This window comes from Lepeophtheirus salmonis, chromosome 8 (assembly GCF_016086655.4).
Source record: "Lepeophtheirus salmonis chromosome 8, UVic_Lsal_1.4, whole genome shotgun sequence".
NCBI classification, from domain to species: domain Eukaryota; kingdom Metazoa; phylum Arthropoda; class Copepoda; order Siphonostomatoida; family Caligidae; genus Lepeophtheirus; species Lepeophtheirus salmonis.
This window is the reverse complement of record NC_052138.2, coordinates 6,866,025-6,892,295: the sequence shown is the minus strand read 5'-3', so window position 1 is coordinate 6,892,295 and position 26,271 is coordinate 6,866,025. Positions and strand designations below refer to the sequence as shown.

Here is a 26,271-nt window from a genome sequence, read left to right as displayed (position 1 = left end):
TAGAGCTCAAAAGCTTCAATAGAAGGCATCGGTAGCTCATTACAAAGGCCATCAATGCAATGAGAGTGACCAAAGGAATAATACTTCTGAACTAGATAAAGAAAAATTCTAACGTTGTTCCCAACTTCAGTTATGAGAAGTTTTGGACAGTTGACCAGAGCAGAAATGCACAAAACGATTTTCATTTGGCGACAAGTCCCAAAGAGGCTCCCCCTATCAATAGGACAAAGTACCCGGACGGAGGCATGATGTTGAGTGTAGTGGCATCTGATAGTATGGCAATGCCTCCATACTGCTTCCCAAAGGGTCTCAAAATCAACACACAAAAATGCATTTATTTCAAAAATGGAGATAAATACAGACTTTAGACATTTTGTTCATTCTGAGTTACGTACGTAGGGGTATGTTTCATTCTGATCAGACAAGATTTCTAGGCTCAGGAGGGCAAGTTTGTTTGTTCGCTAATAAGTTGATTTTTTTTTAATAAAACTAGATCGATTCTCCGTTTCTCAAAGTTTTTTTAAAGTATGGATTTTTTTAATCAAAAATGCACCCAGAAAAATTAAATGAAAAATATGGTACAAGCGGAAAAGGGGAGAACGTATATTAAATACGAATTAAAAAAGGGAAGAAAGGAAGAAGAGGAGTGGTGAGTTAGTCTTAGTATGGATCTTTATTATGGTTGAAGAAGGAACATCTTATATAATAATTGTATTTATTCCAAGAATCACCCTTACTTCTCGTGGCGATGAGTTTCCATTTTCACAGTTCCCAATTAAGTTAGCAATGACAATGACAATAAATTATCACAAGGTAAAACATTTCAAAAAAATTGCTTTATACTAACCAAAATCAGTATTTAGTCATGGTCAATCATATGTTGGATTTTCAAGAGTGTCCAAAGGGAAGCAAGATTTGATTATATCTAGAACAAATGGACAGAAAACAAACAAAAATGTTGTGTACAAGGAAGTTTTACAATAGAAATTGACTCATTACATAATTATAGTTTATAGTAGATCGTTTTAGCTTAAAATTTTAACATAAAGTAACTAAATATAAATAAAATCTGTTCAATTTTTCATCGACTATCTTTAAGATAGCGCGTGTTCGTTAGACTTGTTCAAATTTTAACTTTTTTTTAAACCTTCTAATATTTGACTTTTTCCCGTTCTCCAAAGTCTACTAAAACTAAAAATACCAGTCATTTGGATTTTGAACCGTAGCTATGCCTGCCGCATGGGCCTTGAAAATTTATTGTAGATGGCCCTGAAAAAGGGCAAAAATAACGTGATTTTTATTTTATTTACTCTAGTTTCGCAATGGCTTATCGTATAGCATTGATATGGGTATCAAATCAAAGCCAATAAACCTGGCTTCAATTTGTATAAATACAATATTACCTCTTTATTTGTGCCCTTGGGTAAATTTTACCCCATAATTAAAAAATCATTGTTTTTATATTTTTTCCATTTTTTTCCTCGTCTTTTTAGGTATTCTCCTAAGTTATTAGTATCTTGACGTATATGTATACAAAATAGAATACGATAGAATAAAATAAACTTTTTCCTTGATAAAGTTAATAACTCTATACTAAAAAACAATCAAATATAACAAACACGAAATAAAAGGATTTTTAATTGATTAAATTAGATTTCTTGAAACTAATATATTCATTTCTGTGGTATTCCACAACTTGCAGAAAAGATTTTCTCTGCTCTTGGTAAGTGGTAAACCTAGTTTCAAAGTGACTCATGAGTTTTAAGCCTCTTTCAGCAACATTTTTGTAATGTATATGTGTTTCCTTCTCCCTTGTTCTCTTACTTCTCTAATTTCCTTGTATGTATATGTACGTGTAAAGTACAGTCTTTTACCTCGTTTTAAGCATAAATAGTCGTGTACTTTATGTATGTATCAGAGTAGGTTATTGTATTAATAAGAATATAATTGTTCGTATTATATAACCTTTGTTTTATTCCTCCACGCCTTTCCTCTCCTCATTTCTCTCGGTCATCTTGGATTCCTTGGTTTAAAACAGTTTGTGTCTCCTCAACCTCGTCAAGACACATCACTTTTACTGACTTCAAAAACTCCCATGCTGCTATATAGTTTTCATTTTTTTCCCTCGTATCAACCGGTGTAATAACCCAGTCACTTTTCAATCCGAAAGCGTCAAAAAGAAAATGTGACTCAGGGCCGTACGTCAGTATTGCGCTTTGTCCGCTTCAAAAAAACCTTACTCAACCGTCCACCAATCATATAGGTATGTAAATATAGATGAATTAAGTCATAATTAATTATTAAAATCTATTATATATATGTAACTTATGACCAACTCATAATAGTACGGAGTCATTATAATAAAATTACATACTTGTAGCACGTCCACCCAAAAGGAAGCTAGATATTTTTTCTCAAAATTGAACATGGAATACATTTTCCAACAAATTATAGTTCATTTAAATGAAAAAATGATTCTGATTAATCCTTTGGAGGCACCACAAATTGTACTTAAAGTAGCCAAAATTCACCGGCACATTTATAAAATTAGTAAATTAATAAATTATATCTCTAAGACAATATTGGGGCCAAATTAAGTCAGATAGATAAAACGGAGGTTTTAAACTACAGTTAACACTCTCGGGTATCTCAATTCATCGCAGAAATTTGAATTCAAATCCTGTAATTTACCGTAATATCTCTTTCAAATATTGCCTGTCATTTTATAAATATAAATGATTGAACCTTTGAATATAAAACGCGTTTTCCGCTTCCCGTGATACATTTCTGATAATTAATAAATTACTGCAATTATTTCAAGAGTAATTTACAGCCAAAAATAAAAAACAAAGACGCACACAACATTTTTCGTATGGATTTAAAGTACTTCACATTGAGTGGATATTTGAGTTAGATATTACGTTTAACGTTACTGGTTGCAAATGTGAAGTACTTTACAGCCAAAAAAAAAAAAAAGACGCACACAAAATTTTCGTATGGAGTACTCCTGAAATATTTAAGAGCGTGAGAATTTGTTACATTGAATACAAGATAAATTAAATTATTACTGCTTAAAAGGGACATAAATAATAGTTATGTACTTTTTAGAGTGGATTGTTGCAGTAATTTATTAAATATCAGAAATGTATCACGGGAAGCGGAAAACGCATTTTAACAGAGAGTTGGTGATTTGTTCTATCTGTCAGAAGGAAATACAGAAGGACAACTTTAATGATCACAAAGTTAAACTCCATAAGAATGACCCCAGCTGCAAGTATCAAGTGAAAATTGATCATAAGAAGCAGAAAACATTGAACTTTGCTGTTAAGAAAACTTCCTCTGCTACATCCTCATCCTCAGTCACTGCCTCCTCCTGTCCCGATGACCCTGCTCCAGTTGAGGCCTTACTGCCTGAACCAAGATCTGAAAAGTCCGTTTCTGCTGAAGAGAAAGTTACTGCAGACACAGAAAATAATGGCGACTCATCAAATTACCCCAGCGGACGGATTTCTCATGGAATAAGACTTCCTAATCTCGATATCCGACCAATCTTCTCTCCCGAGCAGCTCTTTGTAGTCAACAACAACAATATTCCCGGAAGGACATCCAGACCAGAACCAGAGTGGAGACTCAGTGGGAAATTGTGCCTAAAGTCGAGAGAGATCATCCTCTACAACCCAAGTTACAAACATACAGTCCTCAGATAGATGACAAATACTCCAGAGACTTTCAATATGATTGGTTCCGTAAGTTCCCGTGGCTAGAATATGACGAGGTTGAAAAGTCAGCCAAGTGTTTGACTTAATTGTATAGTTCAAAATTTTTCTCTCATTCTTGCACCGTGCATTTTATACTCCATTATACTCCTTCCTTTATGAATAGGTCGGCATTGACTTTCCGTCTAGAGTTTTTCCTTTTCATTTTATTTTCCCAATGTTTGCCTGAAGAAAATAATGGTCAGACAGTCCATTGGACGATATTCTTGCAAGATTTAATTTATGCTTTAGCATTTGCCCTGTTTAAATATCCCACGTTCACCACTGAAAATCAACCGTTCACCCTTGTAAAGCGGACTGAAAAATCTTCCTGACATACGGCACTGTTCTTAATCAATTGCAATTCATGGATAGGAGCATCGGCAGCAGATTTTGTTGTTATCCAGTGCTTTGTATAAAATAAAGCCAGGAATATATATATTATCTCTAGTTTACTGATGGTGTCCTTTTTGTATTTTAGCCCATTTGAAAACATTAACATTTTCATAGCATATATATTCTTGGTCATCCAACAGGCATTTTAATTTATTGCATTCTTATTTTGTATACATATACGTCGAGATAACGATCGACAGATCGGAGTAATTCCTACCTTTATCATTATACTAGATATGGAGTAGGGTTTGTGTTTATTTACCTCATCTTATAGCTGCTTAGAGCTTATTAATTGAAAAGTCATGACAGCTAAGCTGCCCTCCCCCAAAACATTCTTCCAATTGTTGGAGGTATCAGTGATTTTTTCGCTTTCTTTTTTTAACTTACCGACGTTTTATATTATTTGACTTCTATTAATAACGTTGTATTTACATAATCGTACAACCTGGGAGTGACTCGCCTGTCAGGACATTTATAGGTCACAAGAAAATTACACTATATCTAATAAAAAAGTTTATGATATTACCTAATAAAAAGGGATTGAGAGGGAGGAAAAAAACTTAATCTAAATCCACAATAATTATAGTGAGTCCTTGAGATTTCATTTCTTTTTTGTTCACCCTTTCATAGGTCGTGGGGGTGTTTACATCTCCCTCTAAAAGAATAATTCTCACTTATCTTTTGTTTAAATTGTTTTTAAAATGCCTAATTAAATAATAATACATATGCTTGAATATAATTTTCGAATATTGACCCCGCCACTAAAAATATTGAATGTTCTTCTCTCTATACCGTAATACATTTTATCCAGCAAAATGATATAGCATGCACATAATGTTAACACTGGTCTTAATTCAGTAGTACCATACGTCTTGTTCACACCTTCTCCTCGTGTTCTCAGATATACCGATCCTTATAGATGTGGTGACCCCCTTAAGTTAAGTAATTTTCTCGGAATCCTTTTCAAAACTAATTATAAGACGTTGATGATTTTCACGTTTATTTATGTAGATATAATGTTCAGTCAAGTCTAAAGAAGGTTTTGTTTAATTCAAGTGACGTCTTAAAAAAGTGACTCAAGCCCCATGTCTAAAGAGGGGATGTGTGTGATAAAAAAAAAAACTATGTATAGGAATTAGAAAAGGAAAACCGGTTGTTGCGTGTGCTCTTTTTTCTTCATTATGTAATAAGCCGTGAGTGTGTTAACATCTCCCTCTAAAAGAAATATTCTCTGCTATCTCTGGTATAAACTGATTTAAAATGCATAATAAAGTAACTATACTTATTATTTTAAATGTAGTTAAAATATTTTCCCTGCACTAATGATATTTCAAATGCTGAAAATTATTTTCTTTATCGCAGTAATTCATGATTCCCTCCAAAATCAAATAACAAGTATCTGATATTAAAAAAGGTCTTAATTCAGGTGTACCAAATGTCTGTCTCCCTCCACCCTTATCCTTGCCTAGTATGGAATAGTCCAAATTCTAATACGTAGGGTGCTATATATGTATATACATTTCTGGCCTAATAATGAAAATGCAAATATTTATCATCAAAAATGGGTTTATTCTCCAGCATGATTTATACACTTTTGCATGCGCTCAAACCAATTATCGAAGCTCTTTTTCCACTCCGATTGAGACACCTCCAAAAAATGGTTTTTAAACGCTTCTACAGCATCTTCTGGCGACGAAAATCGTTGACCACGCATTTTTTTCTTGATGTGCGGAAATAAAAAGAAGTCATTGGGTGCCATGTCAGGGCTGTACGGTGGATGACATATCAATTCGACGTTTTGGCCGGTCAAAAAGGCGCTGGTTTGAGCTGATGTGTGAGAGCTCGCATTGTCATGGTGAACAATGATTCGTCTTCTCTTGTTCGTTTTTTGCATTTCTCCGAAGACTTCAGGCAAACAAATTGTCATGTACCACTCAGAATTGACCGTCCTACGATCCTCAAGTGGAGCAGTCGCCACATGACCAGTTTTGCCGAAGAAACAGTCGACCATTTGCTTCGAAGTGCTTCTTCCACCAACAACTTTCGTTGGATTTCGCTCGTCTTCGAAGACCCACAAGGTCGATTGTTGTTTTGTTTCGGGCTCATACGCATATATCCATGATTATATGACACCTGTGACAATCTTATAAACATCTTTTGAAGTACTGCGAGTGTATTTTTTCAACATTTCTTTGCACCATTCGACTCGAGCCTTCTTCTGAGGGATTGCCAAATTTTGCAGGATCCAACAAGAACAAAGCTTTTTTACGGCCAGGTGTACATGCAATATCGAATGTATGCTAGTGGAAGAAATGCCCAAGGCTGCTTCTATCTCACGGTATGTCGCATGGCAATCTTGTGTTATCACTTCAAGCACGATATCAATGTTCTCTGGTACAACGGGCGTTTATGGAGGACCTTTACGGAATTCGTCTTTGAGCGAGCGTCGGCCACGATTTAATTAATTATACCAGTTTTTCAGAGTGCTATAGGATGGTGATTCATCGACATACAAAGATTTAAGTCCATCAATGCACTCTTGTCGTGATAATCCACCTCGAAAGTTGTGAAAAATGATCGCACGAAAATCGCACGAAAATGTTCACGACTTAATTCCATTTTTTGCCAAATTAATTTTTTCAAGTCACTGTAAACAACAAAAATTATAGTCGTACGTCAAAACATTCTGAGTACGATTATGCTACAAAAATGTCTAACTTTTGTGAGGAAATGTCAAATTGCACTTGGCAACACTTAGTGTAGCCTATGCCATAAATAAATATAGCAGCCTACGTATTCAGTTTGATTTGAGAGAACCAATACTACACCGCTTTTTTCAATTCATTTTCATAATGTGAAATTTGCAAAAACAAATCGAACACGAATACCTCTACGGCTAATTATGCTAAAGAGCTGAAATTGATGTCATCAGATCTGGGGTCATGCAATAACTTTAAATTGGTACGATTTGCCCAAATTGGGAAATTAAAACCAGATTATTTCGGAAAAAACAATATTTTAAAGACCTTTGCACAATTGCCAATATTTAATTACTTGTTCTACTTATCAACCGTACATTTGCAAGAGATATGTTACAAATTAAATTTTGCATCTTTTTGTATAAAATAACTATACCTCAAATTCCTCTCAATGAAAAGTTATTTAAAGAGAAACAAAAAATTGAAAAAATCTCCGTCTATTAAAATACCAAAGTTCCCGTTATGGGCAATAGGGGGCATCACATATCTCATAATTATTTTGAAACAAAAATAAAACTTATTTTATTGCCTTTTGGAAGTTATCTTGTCGGCCCTTTATTATTAAGGGATTTCTTTAATAACCCGAAAAATAGGCGGGAATTCATCATTCAGAATGAGATTTTATCACCACGACGATCTATTAAAGAATGAACAGAAAAGAAAAAAGAAAGGAAGCACCAACCCTTTCTCTCTCTGTCTTTTATTTTCTTTTAGGAAAGGTTGGAAGATATGGTTAAGGTGATTATTTATTATTATTGTTCAAGGTTTAAGATGAGGTCATTCAAATTAAGGATGTTGATGAAGAGGTAAAAAAAGCAAATAAATTCACAGTTGACAACAAAATACATCACACATTTTTATATAAACAAGGTGTTTTATCAATTCTCATTGTATCAATCAACAAATATATTTGATCATTCGGCAAGAGGTGTTTATTATTAAACAAATTGACAACAATTTATCAGAGAAAGGATTTGTAATAACTACAGATGAATCTATTTTTTTAATAAATGCATATATACAGTGTACATTTTATGGTAAAACATTCTAGAGTTGCTATTAAAGGGCCTAAAGTGATGCAATTAGGTAAAAAGCTCACTTATTCATAGTAGGCTCATAATTAATAGTTTGTATCTGAAGTCTGAGTCATGGATTTGTAAGGTAGAAAAATTCCCGAAAAGTTAGTCATTCACATCACAACTGTTTGCAAAATAATAAAACATGTATTGCTACGAAGTTGAATGTTATTAAATCCATATGAGTTTCCGTTTATCACAAACCTTCTCAGACAATAACTTGGAAGAGTAGGCACGTTGAAAATATTAAAAATTGAGCTAAATAAGTTGACATTGACTCTATCCAACCTTGGATATTGACCAGGAAATGAGCGCCATTCAAGCTTTTATCTCATTTTTGAGCGTCTGAACGGGTGGAAAAATAGAGCTATTAAGGGAAAAATCTTTGAACGACATTCATTTCTTCACCTCTTCATTTGATCTTCCTATACATACATCTTTTACCCTATGACAAAAGCTTAAACTAAAAATATCTGTGTCATCTATTTTCGTCAAAATTTAAAAAGAATACTTTTCGTCCGCTAGAACATGCTAAGGGTATCATTAATTACATACTCTAAAGTCTATAGGAACTGTTTGATTTACAAGAATAACCACTAGGGCGCACTCTATCTAGTCATAATCTAACAAAATCTCAAACTTTAACATTATGAGGAAGTCGAATTTCTGTGGCATCATTTTTTCGTGATAAAAAATTATGCCATGAGCATGCATTTTTCCGGTACAACTTGTCTATATATCCCCCCCCCCCTTGTATCAGGGCAAAACTCAATATGAAATATAAAAATTCAAGCTTTAAGCAAAGTTTATATCACAAGACAATGATGCCATGTAGAAATTTGAATTTTTCGACAGAAATTCGACTTCCTTTCAGTGCTTAAAATATGAAACCTTGTCAGGTTTTCATTGGATAGAGGGCCCCCTATCTTGGATATCAGACAGTCCTATACAACTAACTTCACAAGATGAATTCTGCAGGGAAAAAATTGTATTACATCGAAGCGATAACCACGTGGTTTACATAGCAAACTAGATTTAGACAAAAACAGTATGGAAGATAATTCATGCTCTGTTTATGAAAACAATGTGTATTTGTTGAAAGTTGATAGTTATATAATTAAAATCTAACTGTTTTGTCACTCATTACTCATTAGAAATAATGACTGTCAAGGTCAAATATTTTAAGTGAAGGATATGACTTAAAACATGTGTTTTTACGTACTAAGTCATCTAAATAATATATAATAGGATATATTTCATAAACTGATGGAATTACCTGATATGGAAGAGTAATTGTTCATTGGCCGTAGTAAAATAGAGAATAACAATGTTCTATTCTGTGGGGGTCAACATTCGACATTGCTTTCTAGGCCTTTATAGAAATCGTTTTTAATGAATACTATTCTATGATAATTTTTATGAAGGAGGATAAATAATTACCTACCTATTAAGCTAATATCACAGTATGTTGACTGAAAAAGTGATTTATTTTTATACAAATACGGACCTTGGAAGAGAGAAGACCAACAGGTGCTTTTCACTCTGAGCTTCTTTTTTTTTTGCTCTTCAAAAATACTCTTTTTCTGAAAACTAATCAAAATCATAACAGTTTATAGTCAGTCTATAAAATACACCTGAAAATTAATCATGATATGCAAGGGAATTTTGTTTTGCTTAATCATATTTAAGGTAAGCTTCAGTTAATCTTTTAACTTGTTGATTCATTAAATACAAAAGGCACAATTTATTTTGTATCATATCATATTGAATCTCTCAAACCAGGATTTCCAATCTGCTTTTTGTTTGACGGAGTATACTTGTGAGGGGAATCAAAATATATCTGTCAAGGAGGAGTCTATCATCCTTAAAAGCCCAAATTATCCTCAGTTTTATAAAGGGAGAATTGATTGTTCATTTAATATCAAGACCTCACCCAATCAAAATGTTACCATGGAATGTTCCATCTTTCGTGTGACAGGTCTTGGTCCAAAATGTATCTTTGGGGGTGTTGAAATCAATGGTCAAGGTCATGGTGAAGATCATGAATTACTTTGCGGATCCTATTCAAAGTTAAAGCTGAGTCGGAGGAACGTTTTATTTTTTAATTTTTATAACAAGTACTTTCAAAATAAGGGATTTATGTGTGTCGTCAAGGCACAAAAAGAGGAATTTAAGTGCAAATGTGGAACAAAAAATGTGAATAGTCGGATTGTTGGAGGGAAAGAAGTGGAGGAAAATGAGTATCCTTGGCATATAGGAATTGTGAAGATTGGGGATAACAAACCATTCTGTGGGGGAGCATTGGTTACTGATCGCCACGTGGTAACGGCTGGGCACTGTTTCCAAACCTTTCATAAAGTTGAGATCTTGTTAGGGGAGCACAACATCCAAAATAGGTAATATTCATATGTATATCAATAATAATAATAATTTATCATTTAAGTGGAAAATCCTTGATATTTTCATCACTATTAGCAATGACACTGCTCTCCGTATTCCCGTCAAAAAAGTTGAAGTGCACAAGGAATTCAGCGTTCTAGCCATGAATGATTATGATATCACCTTACTCACACTTGAACGGCCTATTAAATTCAGAAGAGAAATACAACCCATTTGTCTTCCTTTTAAGGATGAGGACTTTGTTGGAACAATGTGTACAATCACGGGTTGGGGGAGACTCAACGAAACAGGACCACAACCAGATATACTCCAAGAGGTTAATGTTCCTGTTATAACGAACGATGTTTGTAAAAAAAGTTATGAAACATTAACGCCACGAATGATATGTGCTGGCTATAAAAAAGGAGAATTAGACGCATGCCAAGGGGATAGTGGAGGTTAAGTCTATCTTTCAAGTATAATTCTTTAATTTAAAACTAATTTATTTTACTATATAAATGTAGGGCCACTATCATGCCCACAAAATAATCGATACGTTCTCGCCGGATCAACTTCCTATGGATTTGGATGTGCAAGACCTGACTTTCCTGGAGTTTATTCTCGTATCACACTTCTGCAAGATTGGATTAACGAAAGGATAGGAGATGGAGCTCAGTGTGATTAAAACCACTATTCTTTAATTCTGTATTTATTTATTAACTTGTAAGATGAATTTACACAAAACAATCATCCCTTTGCAGACCATGAATTTATTATGGTAGGCTTTAGTTTATTGATTTTACTTAAGGACAACATATGTTAAAAGGAGATTGTGTGTATACAATAGGTATACATTCTGGCATGTTAATAATAACTCTAAACATTCTTCTTACGTCTAAAAAAAAACTCTATAATATCGGCTTTTGAATAGTCTGCCTAAGAATGGATATTTTTATTCCTCGGAACTTGTTAATTTGACTCTCGCTACCTCGAATAGTATAAAATAATGCATACTTATAGCCAGGCAATGTTTACAATATATTATAGCAGTATTTGCTTATAGGGTTGTGAAATATTTCTTACCAAATGGATTTCTTAAATAAATAACTGATTCTTTTATATCCCGCATGTTGACGTTAATAATTAATTATTATTATTATTAACAATTAGTGTATTAAGTAATAATGAATAATTACCTAGAACAAGTATTTATTATACATCATAGTGCATGTATAACTTATGAATTAATACTTTACGGCGAGTTTTTGTTGCTTCTGTCAGAAGGAGTTATAATTCATAGACATTCAATTGGATTATGTCAGTATAACTATGTACGCATTGCTTGAAGTTGGAATGTGCGATTTTATTTTTTATAACATGATCTCCAATTTTCAGAAGAATTGATTGAAGTCAGCAAATTTGATTTTGCAGACATGAAGAATATTTGTTTATGATGATGATATCATCCGTCGATATCTTTTGATGCATAAATAAATATTATGCGTGTTCATAATTATTTGGAGAGGAAATTGAGGATTCATGGATATAATATATATTAATAGTGAGTGCTACTACGGATATAACTAGTAGTTACTACTTGAACGACTTATTCGAGTGCTACCTACATACTTATATGCATATAAATAATATGTATGCATGGAAAAGCAACAACAAAACTATTTTCTCCATGTTCTCTCTTTTTATGTCAATTCCTTTGCTTTTCTCTTATTTGCTTTCATCTTATTTGGCACTAGCATAATGCACTTTTTGCTAACTGTTGTTTTTCCTTATTACGTACTTTTACAGTTCTCATATACGATTAGTATTTACTTTTTTATAAATAAAAAAATTAGTCTGTATCATTGACACATCCTTCATTGATAAAAAAGTTCTTGCAATAATAATCATACTAATTTTTATAGTCGACACGATACAAGTTGTTTCTCTCTTTCCACAGGGAATGCAGTCACTCATAAGACATAGTTGCATCTATGTACTTGCAATAAAATGCAAGCTAATAAGTAGAACAGTCAAGAGTAGTTTGATCAAAAAGAACTCCCCCAAAATATCTACTATAAGAAATCACGAATCCATTTATTATTCTTCACACTGAAGTCCTACATTTTTAGCCAATGTTATAAAAATCCGTATCTTAAACATATATTTTGAGTCTTGGAGTCCCAAGAAAGGCTTCTCCTTCTTAAATATTATTATTTTAAAACAAAAAAGCAACAGTATGTAGTTATTTTCTGGCATTATTCATATCCATATTTGAAGAGCCATTTATTGCTTGCGTTAAGCATAGATTACTTTAACTTAAGGGTCTATTATTTTCTATTTATATTAGAGGGTACATTTTAACCAACAAATGAAAGTACAAGTTATAGGAAAATATAATGATTATCTGATGAGTGAAGTAATTCTTTTCATATTAAAGGCATGCAAATAAGCTATTTCCTCATTCCATCCCTGTTTCTAAGGGCTTTTTAAAGTGCCTCCCCTCTCCCTTTATCATGTTTATAAATTTTAATTTGCATTTTCTATCCTCTGTCAAGTCATTTTCTAAAAATGAATGTGTATATAATATGAAGTATAACTGAAGCCCTCCAAGGCTTGAGAGTGATTAAGTACAAAAACATTGGTGTTAGGACTACCAAGTGTTGAGTAAATATGAGTTAATAGTCAATGAATGACCTTGAAAGAGGGATTTCGAGCTCTTTAATGAAGATATTTCTTTCATTCAAGAAAAATGGCGGATAATATTGATTTGGCTAAGAGAGAGAATTTATTTGGTAAGCTTGTTCTTTGACGTCATGATTAGATAGATTTCTCCTTGCATGCAAGGTTCTGAGAATTAAAGCTTTACGGAGTGAGAATAGAGTAGGTGCTAGTACTCTAGCAGGACTATATAATCGATATTTCTGCCAGAGGGAAGGGCTAAGAAATATGTGCAGGACGGGTATGTGTGTACGTGTATGCCTTTACATGATAGTTCTGGAGCGGAGTGAGAGAGAGAGAGCGCGAGAGTCAAGAGCTGAGGGAGAAGAAGAAGGTGAGGAAGGAAGGAAGGAAGGAAAGAAAGAGAGAGAGAGAAAGAAAAAGACAAAAAGAAAGAAAGAAAGAAAGAAAAGAAGAAAAAGAATAGAAAAAGGCTAAAAAAGAAGGGGAAATGGCGTCGTAATAAGAGAAAAAGAAAGAAGATCGCCTTTTTCATAATATATATTAGCACGATTTAATTAATTATTTTCAATATTAATGTGTGTTATTTAAGGGAATTTATAGTTGTTTATTTTTTGGTTGTTTTCTTTATTTTGTTGTTCTTGGTGGATTGAATTTGAAAGCGAAGTATTAGGTAAGTAAGGCATGAAGGATGGAGGAAAAGACGGATGGAGTCCTCCTTTGGGCTCCTCCGCCCCCCAGCACTTCCTTCTCATCTAAGTCTCTTTTTTTCCTTTTAGTCCAAAATGAGTGGGAATAGTCGTCCTCGGACCACGACCTTTGTAGATGAAGGATCCTCATCCTCCAAATGGGGTGAAAGCGGCGGTGGTGGCGGCGGCGGTAGCGGAAGTAACACGAGTTACGTCGGAATTAAAAAGATGGCAAAAGATACGAAGATCATGACTGTTATAGCCAGCCACGGTCATAGCCAAGGAGTTATGGATCGGAGTACCGAAGTCTCCTACAAAGACACCAAGGTTCTCTTCCCCTTTTCTTTTAATGTATCCTTTTCCTTAGAGTAGGAATTTTTAATGACAAAGTGCATTTACCAGTTATTACAAGCCCTTCCATGCGCTTAACTTCCACAAGGGCATTTATAGTAAATATTACTACATACTTCCAATTCAGACAAACATGAAGGAATTTGGTAAAGTTACCTTTTATCCCTGTAATTTTTCTAGAACCTTAGGTTTAATCTTCACTCTCAGCCTTATACATATAATCTTGTCTGCGTGTGGGTTGAAGAATAATTATTCATTCTTCTTTTTACATTTCTTCTACGTTATTTAGTTATTAGAGTAAATTTATATTCCATATTTGACCAATTAAAGTGACTAATGAAATCACTTAAACCTTGTGGAGAATACAGTAATACTTATGATGTGAATCTGTATTCAGAGACATTCTTATATTTTGAATGAAAGATAATGTACTTAAAGTCTCTTAATATTTCTATTTTATTGCAGGTTATTGGTAATGGGAGTTTTGGGGTGGTTTATCAGGCCAGATTATGTGCAACTGAGGAACTGGTTGCTATCAAAAAGGTTTTACAAGACAAACGTTTTAAAAACCGAGAGCTCCAAATCATGCGTCGCCTTGAGCATTGCAATATAGTCAGGTTGAAATATTTTTTCTATACATCAGGAGACAAAAAGGACGAAATTTACCTAAACTTGGTCCTTGAATATATTCCTGAAACAGTCTACAAAGTTGCGAGGCAATACTCCAAGAGTAAACAAACGATTCCTGTCTTCTTCATCAAGTTATATATGTATCAACTCTTTAGAAGTCTAGCATATATTCATTTTCAAGGAATTTGCCATCGGGATATTAAACCCCAAAATTTACTCTTGGATCCTGAATCAGGTGTCTTGAAGCTATGCGATTTTGGAAGTGCTAAACACCTTATACGCGGAGAGCCCAATGTATCTTATATATGCTCCCGATACTATCGTGCTCCAGAATTGATATTTGGTGCTGTAGATTACTCAACTAATATTGACGTCTGGAGCGCAGGTTGCGTCTTTGCGGAACTAATGTTGGGACAACCAATTTTCCCCGGTGACTCTGGCGTTGACCAACTCGTGGAAATTATCAAAGTTCTCGGTACTCCGACTAGAGAACAAATAAAAGAGATGAATCCCAACTACACTGAATTTAAATTCCCTCAAATTAAAGCTCATCCTTGGCAGAAAGTATTTCGTGCTCGCACATCTCCCGAAGCAATCGATTTAGTGTCACGTCTCCTGGAGTATACACCATCAGCTCGTATCCTTTCTCTCCAGGCTTGTGCTCATACCTTTTTCGACGAACTTCGTGAGCCTGGAACAAAGCTTTCCAATGGTAGAGATCTTCCGCCTCTTTTTAACTTTCTCCCGGTTGAACTGAAGAATATGCCCAGCTTAAATTCTCAATTGATTCCCGCCCACATTGCTGCTGAAAATGCAGCTAATCCTCCGGAGAGCTCTTCATCAGGAGCCCAAGCGGGGGCTTCTTCAGCTAATGCGTCTGCAGCTGACGATACTAAATCACGACCTTCAGCTTCAGGATCTGCAGAAGGTGGTTCCTCAGCAAATAAGGACGATTCCATGAATCAAGGGTCCCCAACGGGAGGAAATTCATAAGATTTATTTATTCTTCATCCGCATATATCCGCAATTTTTATTTTATCGCTGTTTGATGATACCCCATTTAAAACAAATTCTTCCTTCTTTCCTCTACTTTTTTTATTTTATTTTTTTTTCTTTGTCCCCTTTTTTTCTAGTTAAAACACACACAAAAAAAAGATGACAAACGAAAGCTCCAATTGCAAAGTGCAAGAAAGAGATTTTAAAAAAAACAAAAACAAAAAACCTATTTCCCCAATTAATCAGTTATTGCCGTTGTAAATTTGTTTTGTTAGTGTACATAAGTATATATATACATATATATATATATATATACCTACAGATTTAATCGATTAAAAAAAAAACGATTTAAAATAATGCCTTTTTTTTGCGAAGATTATTTAAGAGAGACTCTAAGATATCTATATTTTTTTTTTCGTAAGTGTGGAAAACCGAGTGAAAGAAGTGATGTGTGTGTATATATATCTATATATATATAAGTGTGTGTACTTATCTATAATTATCATTCAATCGATCGCATGTCTCCCCCTTATTCCATTAAATACATCAATCCATACATTAATATATCTTTATCCTATCTGGGAGTATTTTTTAAGAACAAAAAAAAAAATTAAAAAAAATAGGTTTGCGTGAATGAGTGAAGAAAAACACAGAGTATATATATAGATGTATCCTAATTTTTACAAAATAAAAAAAATAATAGTTGTGCATCTTTGTGTATACCAAGCAAGACACCATCATGACCGAATAACTATAAGCTGTAGTTTCCACATCCTTACCCCCTCACCCCTCTTTCAAGTACATAAATTATATTGTATGTATACCATATAGTCACGAAAGAGTAGTTGTTGATATACACGTAAATACGTAATTGTGATTATGTAGTAGACTCGGGTATATCCAACAAGCGGTTATCCTAATGCTATCTCTCTCTGTATTCTTTGATGTGTATTAAGAATGAATCCTGCAACAATCTAAGAAGACTACACATATTCTTTGAATAAATCCCTGCTGCCCCCGCCGTCACCTCCATCCCCATACACAACCCTATATTTAAAAGATATTGATATTATTCGTTATCTCGGCTAGATTATAATATCAAGATGATTGCATATAATAATCTCCTTCGGGGATTTATAGGGGGAAAATAATATATTTATTAACTACCTACATACCTATTTATATAATTGTACAGTTTAGAATAAAGTGTGACTTTTTGTTTATCTATATACTTCACTCTCTCCTCTTTAACAATAATACTAAAAAGCCTGTGTCATAATTTATATATACATATGTAAATTGTGAGTTTGCAGAACTGTCTGTCCGTCTATTATGGAGTCCGTAACTGAGTACATACATACATTTACTAGTTAAATTACTTTGAATTGACTATTTATATTAATAATTAATTAATTGTATATGAATTTAGTAAATTTGAATCTTTAATCAACATTATTATTGCAATTATATTATTCCTAATGTGTGATTCACTACGATATTGACTTATCAATGAATGATTGAGTCTCACACATTCTTATATATAAGAATATATATTTGTGTCTGTGTTAGTGGGCCTCTTTTTTTTCTTTTTTTTTGATAGTTAAATTATGAGTTATTGTATATTTGATATGAAGGTCTGTGCTCCTAGGAAATAATGAGAGTTGATATCGCCATCCCCGATTTGTAATATTATTAATGATCATAATTTTAATTAATGACTTAAAAACAAAATATATTGTCAATATCAACTTAAGAATACTGCGAAGTATGTGTAATACAACACGAAGAAGGGATATATAAATAAATTGATGATACCACGTTCACTTAAATCCATGGACTGGACATCAAGGAAATGCGATAAATATGTATTTTTCTAGCTCTACGTATGTTTTTCTTTTGTTCCTGTGTTCTTGCTTGTCAAAGCGCAAAAGACATTCAAGAGACATAATAATAATAATGATTGTGTTGGTGACTTATTTGTTATTCTTATCTCATTACCGTGCATTTCCCCCTTTCATTTATTAATTCCATATTAAACATAACAACCCGTCTGTTGCTCCTGATAATGGTAAGAGAGACTGGCACCTTATATATATATAGTAAAGTAAACGTGCGTACCAATGGCCTAGGAACTAATGATTACATTTTAAAAGATAAAAAAGTCATTTTGATTGATATATTTATTATACATTACTTAGTTAATTGTCTTTATATTATTATATATAGTATACAAGGAAGCAGTTAAAAGAATTTGCATAAATTTCCCGTGTGCGTGTCTGAAGTAAAGCCTCATTTCTAATTAATAAAAATGATGTCAAAATGATTATTATTAAAAAAATACATAATATATATTCCTATTCGTAGACGGTCCATTGTATTGTCATTTTCATGAATGAATGCTACTCTTAAAATTTTGCAGAAGTCTCTCTACAGTGGAGAGGTCGGCTCGTCTTTTAACTAAACTACTAGGGGATGTCTTGCAATAATATTAATAATGCACTTAGTTCAGAATATCAAGCCAATGAGGTATAACTTATAATAATGTCTGGAGGAGCACAAGCTTTAATCACGCAACCTGTTATGGTGAAGAACATCTTTTTTTAACGACAAATTCCACTTGGTAAATTCATGAACTTTGAACAATTATAAAGCTATTAATATTTGTCGTAGTTGTCATTTCATCTCAACATCTCGTGGTATTTTAAGCAACTCTTCCATTTTGGGATAATATTTTAAGTAAAAAATGATATATTAATGTTAAAGCGTTTTCCAACGTAAATGTTCCAAAAATTATTAATTTTATTACTTAAACTGATGAATTTGTCCTTCAAAGATAAAGTATAATTTCAGTTTATGCAAGAGCGTTATGTAATAAGTTCCATTCAAATAATTAATTAATATGAAATATTATTCCTCGACTAATCTTTCCATACTAATGGGATTAATTTAGAAAGTCGGAAGAGTCAAGTGTATTTGGAGTTGTATAATTCAAATGATTGGATTCAGAGCCAAGATCACAAAATATTATTTGAAACTCTAAATTAAGAATAATTTATTCTTAGATGTGTGTAGTTTTAACGAAATTATTTATGATTCGAATAGTTTCTTGAGGTTAGATTTATAATGTTTAGAGATCCCGGCTCCGAATCTGCAGTTATTTTAAAATTTGCGACTCCAAATCATAGATAAATGTATTACTTGTGTTCCAAACTGACTTTATGAGCATATACATGTGACTACGGACTTCTGGATCACTCATCAGCCACTTCATAGGAATTAAATTTACCTAGTAACAACAAATTACATTATTTTGATCCTATTAAGCTTAAGAATGGGGATATAGGAAATCGATACAGTCTGACTGATGTTTCCAATTGGTTCCATTTCGGCAACAAATATAAGAATTTTGTGCATCCCAATTAATTAATTACATTAATAATGTAACAGTAATTGGGAGTTATTTTATATTATTGTAATAAAACTTAGTCTAATTCCAAATCTTTTCAACTCTGTGCGTAAATACACGCGACTTTACTAATTCCCATCTCAATTAAATGTAATTACTTAAAATAAGATTATTTTGATCCTTCTAAACTCATTAATTGGGGATATGAGCAATCAATATAGTCTGTAAGAAGTTTTCTATATCTTTCTGTATGGTAACTAACATATTAGTACATAATCATACTATTTAACTAATTATATTATTATGCAAAAAGGGAGGATATAATATTGCATATTATTTGAATGAAATTTACTACATAATCTTCTACAAACACGATCTGAATGGACACTTTATTTTTGAAGGCCAAATTCATCAGTTTTAAAGTTTACTTTAGAAAGACTCTTTATCATATATCTACTTTGATTTTGAATGCTATACATTAAGTCAATCCATCATTTTTGGCTCAAAAATAATTTTTTAGGATTTCAAATATTATCCCAAAATGGAAGAGTTGTTTAAAATACCAAGTGATGTTGAGATAAAATTACAACTACAACAAATATTATAAGTGGAATTTATTATCAAAAATAATGCTTTTCGCCACAAGTCGCATGGTTGGAGATTGTGCTCCTCCAGATAAAATTAGAACTGATTGATCAAGCTATGTTCAAGATACTTAGCCCTAAGTATCTTGGCCATGTGTTGTACAATGTTAAATGTAACATTGGTGCTGTTTTTCTTTCCCTGTATATATTAACAGACGCATGAGTTTGTTGTGATTTTGATCAATAAGTTCTACTATTAATATCTGGAGTGGAGCAAGGCTCAATCACTTAACCTCATGTAGGGGAAGTGTATTTTTTTATGTTTAAAAATCAAGTGGCAATACCTAATTGACTTTGTACAACATTAATTCTTTGTTACTTCATCATCAGATAATCTACAATTAATATCTCTTCCATGAAGACAACACTTTTGAAGTTAAATAAAAAAGTTTTTGATTCAAAATACTTGCTTAGAGTGATTTTTTTCAACTCGAGATTGCTACAGATATTATCTTTAACCTTTTCCTACAAGTCGATTATTTTTTTTATACAAGGAAGGACATTTTACCCGTGAAAGTTGGGAATCATCTCTATGGTATAGGATGTATGTACTGTATGTATAACGTAAACCTTAAATATAGAACTAAGAAAGAGGGGCAATGGAATGATGATTAACAATATTAATCATTCATATTATAGTAGACACTAGACAGTATTGTTTGCGTGTTATTTTCATTTCTTCAATGAGTATTATTAATATATTTTGCCTTTTATACTATTAACATAATTACTATGTATCTTTGAAGGAATGATTCTAAGTTATTCATCATTAAAAGTATTTTTTGAATATTTTATTTTAAACTATCAAATGTACACCTCACAGTATTTGGTATATTTTTTATATGATAACCTAAACATACATTTATAAAAATGAAATATTAACACTGCAATGTGTTATTGCATACTTATGCCGGAAAATGTCTGATTTTTTATTGGCGCAACTTTAAGCATAAAAAATACACGTTCCTCTACATGAGGTTAAGTGATTGAGCCTTTGTCCACTCCAGATATTAATTATTACTAGTAGAAATCATTGTTTTGATTCAAGCTGAGGCCGAGAGCTACTGCTGGTAGCTAGTGGAGAGCACGCTCTCAAGTTATAATAACTACAAGGGATGTCGTCATCCTCATCTGATGAGGATCTATCTGGATTTAAAGAAGCCCTGGATCCAAGCTTTACCTTAGGTAATTCATTAAAAATAAAAAAACACACAACAAAGGCATGCAACTCTCTCGTTTTCTCCTCCGATCCTCTTCATCGATTTTCAACGCTAAAATCCCGAAGATTCCTATTAAAAAACAAATGAACGGGAATCTGTCCCCTCAAGCACAGCCATTACCAGACATTTCAGTTCTTCAAAAAGTGTCCTGTCTACGTGTGAATGATCCTCTAATAGAATCACAGCGGATTCAAAGTGCTATTTTGTTCGTTCAACCTCTAAGAAATCTCAAGGCTGAGATTGAGCCCATGTTCTCTCCTCTTCAGAATCACTTTCAACTTCTTAAAAAGGATATTGTGGATGCAGAGTCGAGAAATCTAAAGAAGGAAATTCTTTCAAACGCATCCCTTGTGGAAGAGGACTACATTGTTGCGCCTATTGGGAATATAACTCAGCAACCAACATGATAAAGACCCTTTCCAAACATCTTTCCCCTTTTACAAATCGACATTTCTCTTCCATACACAAGGATCCTATTGATGGTGATGGTTGTATCGTAATTTTAAAAAAATACACTCAGTTTGAATTTCATATTACAAGCAGATCTTTTACATTTTAATATCATTTTGAAGTAGTAATTAGTTTCAATATTGTACATGTGCTTTGCATTTTAAAGCTACTACATCCATCACCCATGATTCACACTTTTCTTAGACACCAAGTCCAATCTTCAATTTTCATTGGAATACTTGGTAAAAGGTCGCTATTTAAGGCCAAATCCTATACCCTATATCCGTTTTGCCAAAAATGGAACTCTACTTCGTCATCAATTTCTCAGAAAGTACAAGGATCTAGTGCAGTCCAATGATGTTCTTCTCTCCGCTCAAAACAAGGTTTCTTTCTCTAAATTTAAGGAAGGTATGGATGGAGCTACTAAGCGCTCTCTCTTTGTCTGGCCTACAGAGGGCCCATTTGACGTATGTAGCATTATCAAGGGAGAAGGCTTCGATAATGATAATTATATACTCAAACCCCTTGCCTCCCAAAATGAAGAATTCAAAATCAAAAGTTATGTCTTTATGAACAAGGATATTTCGTGGCGTTTCGCTCTTCAAGACGTCTTAAGAGAGAGGCGTATTTGGTGGAAGAGACTTTTTTTCAATCCAGGCGCTATATTCATTCCGGAAGAAGTTGAATCTAATTCTGAATTCCCTGTTGCAAGGATATCTACTAATTTTGAGGACCAGGACTATGGGTTCAATGACAATTTTGTTGTAGAGTCCTTGAAAATGTTGGATGATTTTGAGGGCTATAAAGTCTTAGAGACGAGTACATGTCCAAGTATTGGAACGCTTGCCTTATTATTGGATGCTGTGAGAGAACGCATGTTTTTATCGAATCGTCCTCGAATGGCTCTAAATCAATATATTGTACCTCATCAATTAGCTATTTTTATGTCAGATGATTATATAAACAGTTCGCCTCAGATTAGAAATTTTTTATCTGAGTTCAGAGTGTTTCTAAGTAAAGCCCTTCGGAAAGAGGGCTTAAGACTGTATTCAACTCCTCAAGAGAGTCTAGACATTGTTGATCTCATTGGGATTCCATTTGTGATCATTCTAAGTCCAAAGACCCTCGATGACGGTATTTGTAATATATGGGACAGGGAGACTTATTGGTATGAGGAAGTTCATGTCGCAGATGTTGTGAGCAGATTTGTACAAATTTTTCAAAAAAGGTGGATCCCGAGTTTAGGTTGAATGGGATTAGTTATTGATTTATTTTTTGAAATATATTCATGCTATTCAAATTAAATTTATCACGTGTTTTAGTTCAAGATGTAATTTATCATCTTTAGGTAAGGATAACGGAGATAAACGAATCAAATCCTCATTGAGAAGGGATAAAAATGTTCAAAAGCCTGAAGAGGAATTGGGCTGTCTCAAAACAACGAGTGGTTTCCGTAAATATGTTGGAGATGCACTTGCCAAAAGACTAGATGAGTAAGTTTTGTTCGAGGCGAACAAGAGGAATAATCACTATTGAATATATTTGCTCTTTGTTAGTCTGATTGATGAAGTTAGCTGTTCATTACCATCGAAGGATACTTATAGCGAGGATAAAGATTCGGGTGGAGTTCAATTATTTTCCTCAACGGAAGTCATCACTCAGTACAAAGAAGAAGAGGAAAGACCCTCAGTTAAAAGAGAAAAGCCTGATTTATTAGCGCATCGAAGGTTAAAAAAGGTAGTGAGCCGAGAAGTCCTCATTTTTGTTGGGTAACTAATATACTTTGATTTCTTTTTAGAAAAAGAAAAAGAAGACAATCGACAAAAGTGACTCTAGTTCTGAGGATGATGAACATTTTAAAGATGTGGCTGTGACACCGGATTGGGTTATTGGGCAAAAAGGTGTCTTTAAGCATCCCCCTAAAGAAGCTGATGAAGTTATTTCAAATGTAAAATCCAAGAAAAAAGATCCTAAATTAAAATGTTTAAATGATTAATTATTTTTGTGGTTCCATTCTTTCCCTGTAGCAAATCATTTTCAATATATATATATACTTACCCATTATCTAAGTATATATTCACGTAATTAATATACTGCTTTTAAATACAATTTATAGTTGTCTATTTTTTTTTACAAAAGTACGTTGGAACAACAGAATATGTCGGAACAATCATGTTGGTAACATTTTTGGGTGGGTCAGCGAGATTGTAAATGATCAAGTATATGACTAAGTTGTATGATTGAAATGGAGATTAGGCGTGAACAGACTCATGTCATGTATATATATTTATATCTAATTCGGTGATAAATATGATAAAAATAAATAATTGAATGAATCTTTAGAGTCTGGTAAAAACAATATTGAACAAAATTAAAGAAAAGCAAAAAGTTTCAATTATTTCTTTACATCAGAATAAATTGCACTATGTACATTAGAGGGTATCGTCCTAAACAAAAATTGAGGTGGTGAATATTGCGTCTCGTCAATGGGAATGAACGTAGATAAATATTTTTTTTTTTTGACCCCCCCATTTGAACTTTTTTATGGGTCATTAGAAAAATTTTACTTATTAATAATATTTGTATTATAAAAGGAATATGGAATTGTATTAAAAAAATTGTAAATGGATTTCACAAGGGTTCAAGATGCAATAAAGTCTTGCGCGTGCACAATTTGATTTAGAAAGTAGGACTTCTATAATTTAATAGTAAAAACGAAGCAGAAAAAAACAAAACACATTCGCCTTTTTGCGAAGAAAGCCAATTATAAAGATTTCATTAATATTTAGTTTGTTTATGCTAAAATTCTAAACTAAAACGATCTACTAAAATTATATAATAGGTAAATTTCTAATGTAAAACCTCCGTGTATACAACATTTGTTGTTATTTTTGGTCCATCTGATATAAATATAATCAAACCTGCACACCCTTTGGATACTCTTGAAAATGCAACATATAATTGACCATGTGAAAATACTGATTTTGGTAAATATAAAGTAATTTTGTCAAATGTTTGATCCTGTGATTTATTTATTGTCATTCCCATTGCTTTCTTTTTTTTTCCTTCTTCAGCCATAATGAAAATACATAATAAGATTAACTTGCTCATCTTCTTCCTAATTCCCTTTTTGAATTCGTATTAAATATACGTTCTCCATTTTTCTGTTAGTACAATAATTCATTTTTTGATGCATTTTCGAATCAGCAACCCATACCTTTTAAAAAACGTCGGGACACGGGAGAATCGGTCTTATTTTAAGAAAAAAATCAACTTATTAGCAAAAAATCAAACTTGCCTTCTAGAACCTAGGAATTTGGTCTGATCAGAATTAAACATAACTTTACGTACGTAACTCAAATTTCGAACAACTTTTATTTAATGTCAAAAAATATTTGAAATAATTGCATTTTTATCATTGTTTTTCTAAACGGGACGTACATCACACGCACACTATTTTAATCCTATGTAGAATAACAGTTATAATATGAAATTTAATATTAAAAAAAATATAAATATATAATTGTCTATTTTTGGGTCTTGATAAATGCAATGGAATTTTTCTTTGGTATCCTACATAATTCTGAATCCGATTCTGGGCAATAACAATTTTGCAATTAAGAAGCTAATAGGATTTCAATATTTAGAGGACATGGCAGTTTAATATTGTAATATGAAGGATCCATATTGTCAAATCTCTCCATGCCTCTATTGAGAGCATTACAACTATACAACATTAGTTTGGAAGTTATGCTATGGTTATGATAAAAATTCCTTCAAAGAATAGAACTGAGGATCGACTTAGATTAGAAGCTATTCTTGCCAATCTTTTTACTCGATACGGAGTAGGATTTCCACCCTCTCAGGGATGCTCAAAGCTAATCTAATAAAACGTCATGACTGTTAAGCTTCTCTACGTATTATGAACTCACAAAGGGTATTAGATAGTAATTTGAATTTTATATTGATTTATATTCATCAAAGTCCTTCGTTTAGAATTCGTGACATTTAATACTTAGTCATTGATAAGATTATGAAATCAATATACGTAAATAATAATTATGAACTATTCTATTAATAATAATTAAGAATTGACATCACCAAATGTATTCTTTCTTTTTTTGTAATTTTTTCTTTGCCTTTTGACAGTTGAGGTTGAGAGTGGACAAAAGCTAGTTGTGAGGTGGGACAACACTAGTGCTGTGTGGATCCTTATTTATTCGGTCCAGTCCATCTTACGACCAGTCCTTTGTACTGTCAATCATTGGGACATGTAGTTCAGACTATCGGTCGTTGGGATCAGTCCTTCGGAAACGACGTTACCTCACTAACACAAAAACACCCTATGTATTTTGTTGTCAGCTGTCGATTCACTAATCTCACTTGATCCGTCATAGCGGTTTCGTAATGTATTCTTCTTGATAAATAAACGAAGGAATAAGTAAGCCAATATTGTTCGTCAGAATTACTCCTCAACAGGTATTGTCTACGGCGATACTCCCACAGTTACGCATGCTTTGAAGACAACCCAACAAATTGCAAAAATACCAAATAATCAGTAACAGTAAACAATCAACAGATAGCTATGTAACAATCCTCTCAGTATGTAACTAAACCAAATTTATGATTAATAATTTTTTTGTTGATGTTTTTTTTTAATCAGAAAACAAAAGTTTATTATAATAACCTTTGTGAATTAAATCCTGTTCAACCCCATGTCAATAAACTAACCTACTCCTAAATTGTATAAAGTAAAAATCGCTTAATATATGCACTAACTACATAACAAATTTAAAATTACTTTATCTCCAAATAACTTAGTATCCTGCGTAATATCCAAT

At 32.9% G+C, this 26,271-nt stretch overlaps 3 protein-coding genes and 1 long non-coding RNA gene across 6 annotated transcripts; 3 read left to right on the top strand and 1 right to left on the bottom strand.

Moving 5' to 3' along the window:
• Positions 1-7,852: 7,852 nt before the first annotated feature.
• Positions 7,853-9,560, bottom strand: LOC121123551 (uncharacterized). Its single transcript, XR_005866026.2, has 3 exons — positions 9,431-9,560; positions 9,263-9,358; positions 7,853-8,431 (listed from the first exon to the last, which is right to left on the bottom strand). It is a non-coding gene; the product is annotated as an uncharacterized lncRNA (long non-coding RNA).
• LOC121123549 (venom protease) lies at positions 9,538-11,484 on the top strand. The gene is made up of 4 exons (XM_040718673.1): positions 9,538-9,675; positions 9,769-10,382; positions 10,462-10,823; positions 10,890-11,484. Exons 1-4 carry the CDS (start codon positions 9,634-9,636, stop codon positions 11,048-11,050), a joined length of 1,179 nt encoding a protein of 392 aa, XP_040574607.1. The 5' UTR covers positions 9,538-9,633; the 3' UTR covers positions 11,051-11,484.
• Positions 11,485-13,497: 2,013 nt separating this feature from the next.
• On the top strand, positions 13,498-16,937 carry LOC121123548 (glycogen synthase kinase-3). Its single transcript, XM_040718671.2, has 3 exons — positions 13,498-13,717; positions 13,824-14,060; positions 14,550-16,937. Exons 2-3 carry the CDS (start codon positions 13,830-13,832, stop codon positions 15,705-15,707), a joined length of 1,389 nt encoding a protein of 462 aa, XP_040574605.1. The 5' UTR covers positions 13,498-13,717; positions 13,824-13,829; the 3' UTR covers positions 15,708-16,937.
• A 3,852-nt stretch (positions 16,938-20,789) lies between these two features.
• Positions 20,790-24,442, top strand: PolG2 (DNA polymerase subunit gamma-2, mitochondrial). 3 transcript variants are annotated; one of them, XM_040717693.2, is made up of 4 exons: positions 20,790-20,945; positions 22,779-22,923; positions 22,987-23,167; positions 23,229-24,442. In XM_040717693.2, the coding sequence occupies exons 1-4, from the start codon at positions 20,876-20,878 to the stop codon at positions 23,424-23,426; spliced, it is 594 nt and encodes a 197-aa protein (XP_040573627.1). In that variant the 5' UTR covers positions 20,790-20,875; the 3' UTR covers positions 23,427-24,442. The 3 variants fall into 3 exon arrangements, with proteins under 3 accessions (XP_040573627.1, XP_071746389.1, XP_071746390.1); XM_071890289.1 differs by having other exon boundaries at positions 20,840-21,462; XM_071890288.1 differs by lacking the exons at positions 22,779-22,923; positions 22,987-23,167; positions 23,229-24,442 and adding exons at positions 21,046-21,462; positions 21,635-22,778 and having other exon boundaries at positions 20,806-20,945.
• The last annotated feature ends 1,829 nt before the right edge of the window (positions 24,443-26,271 follow it).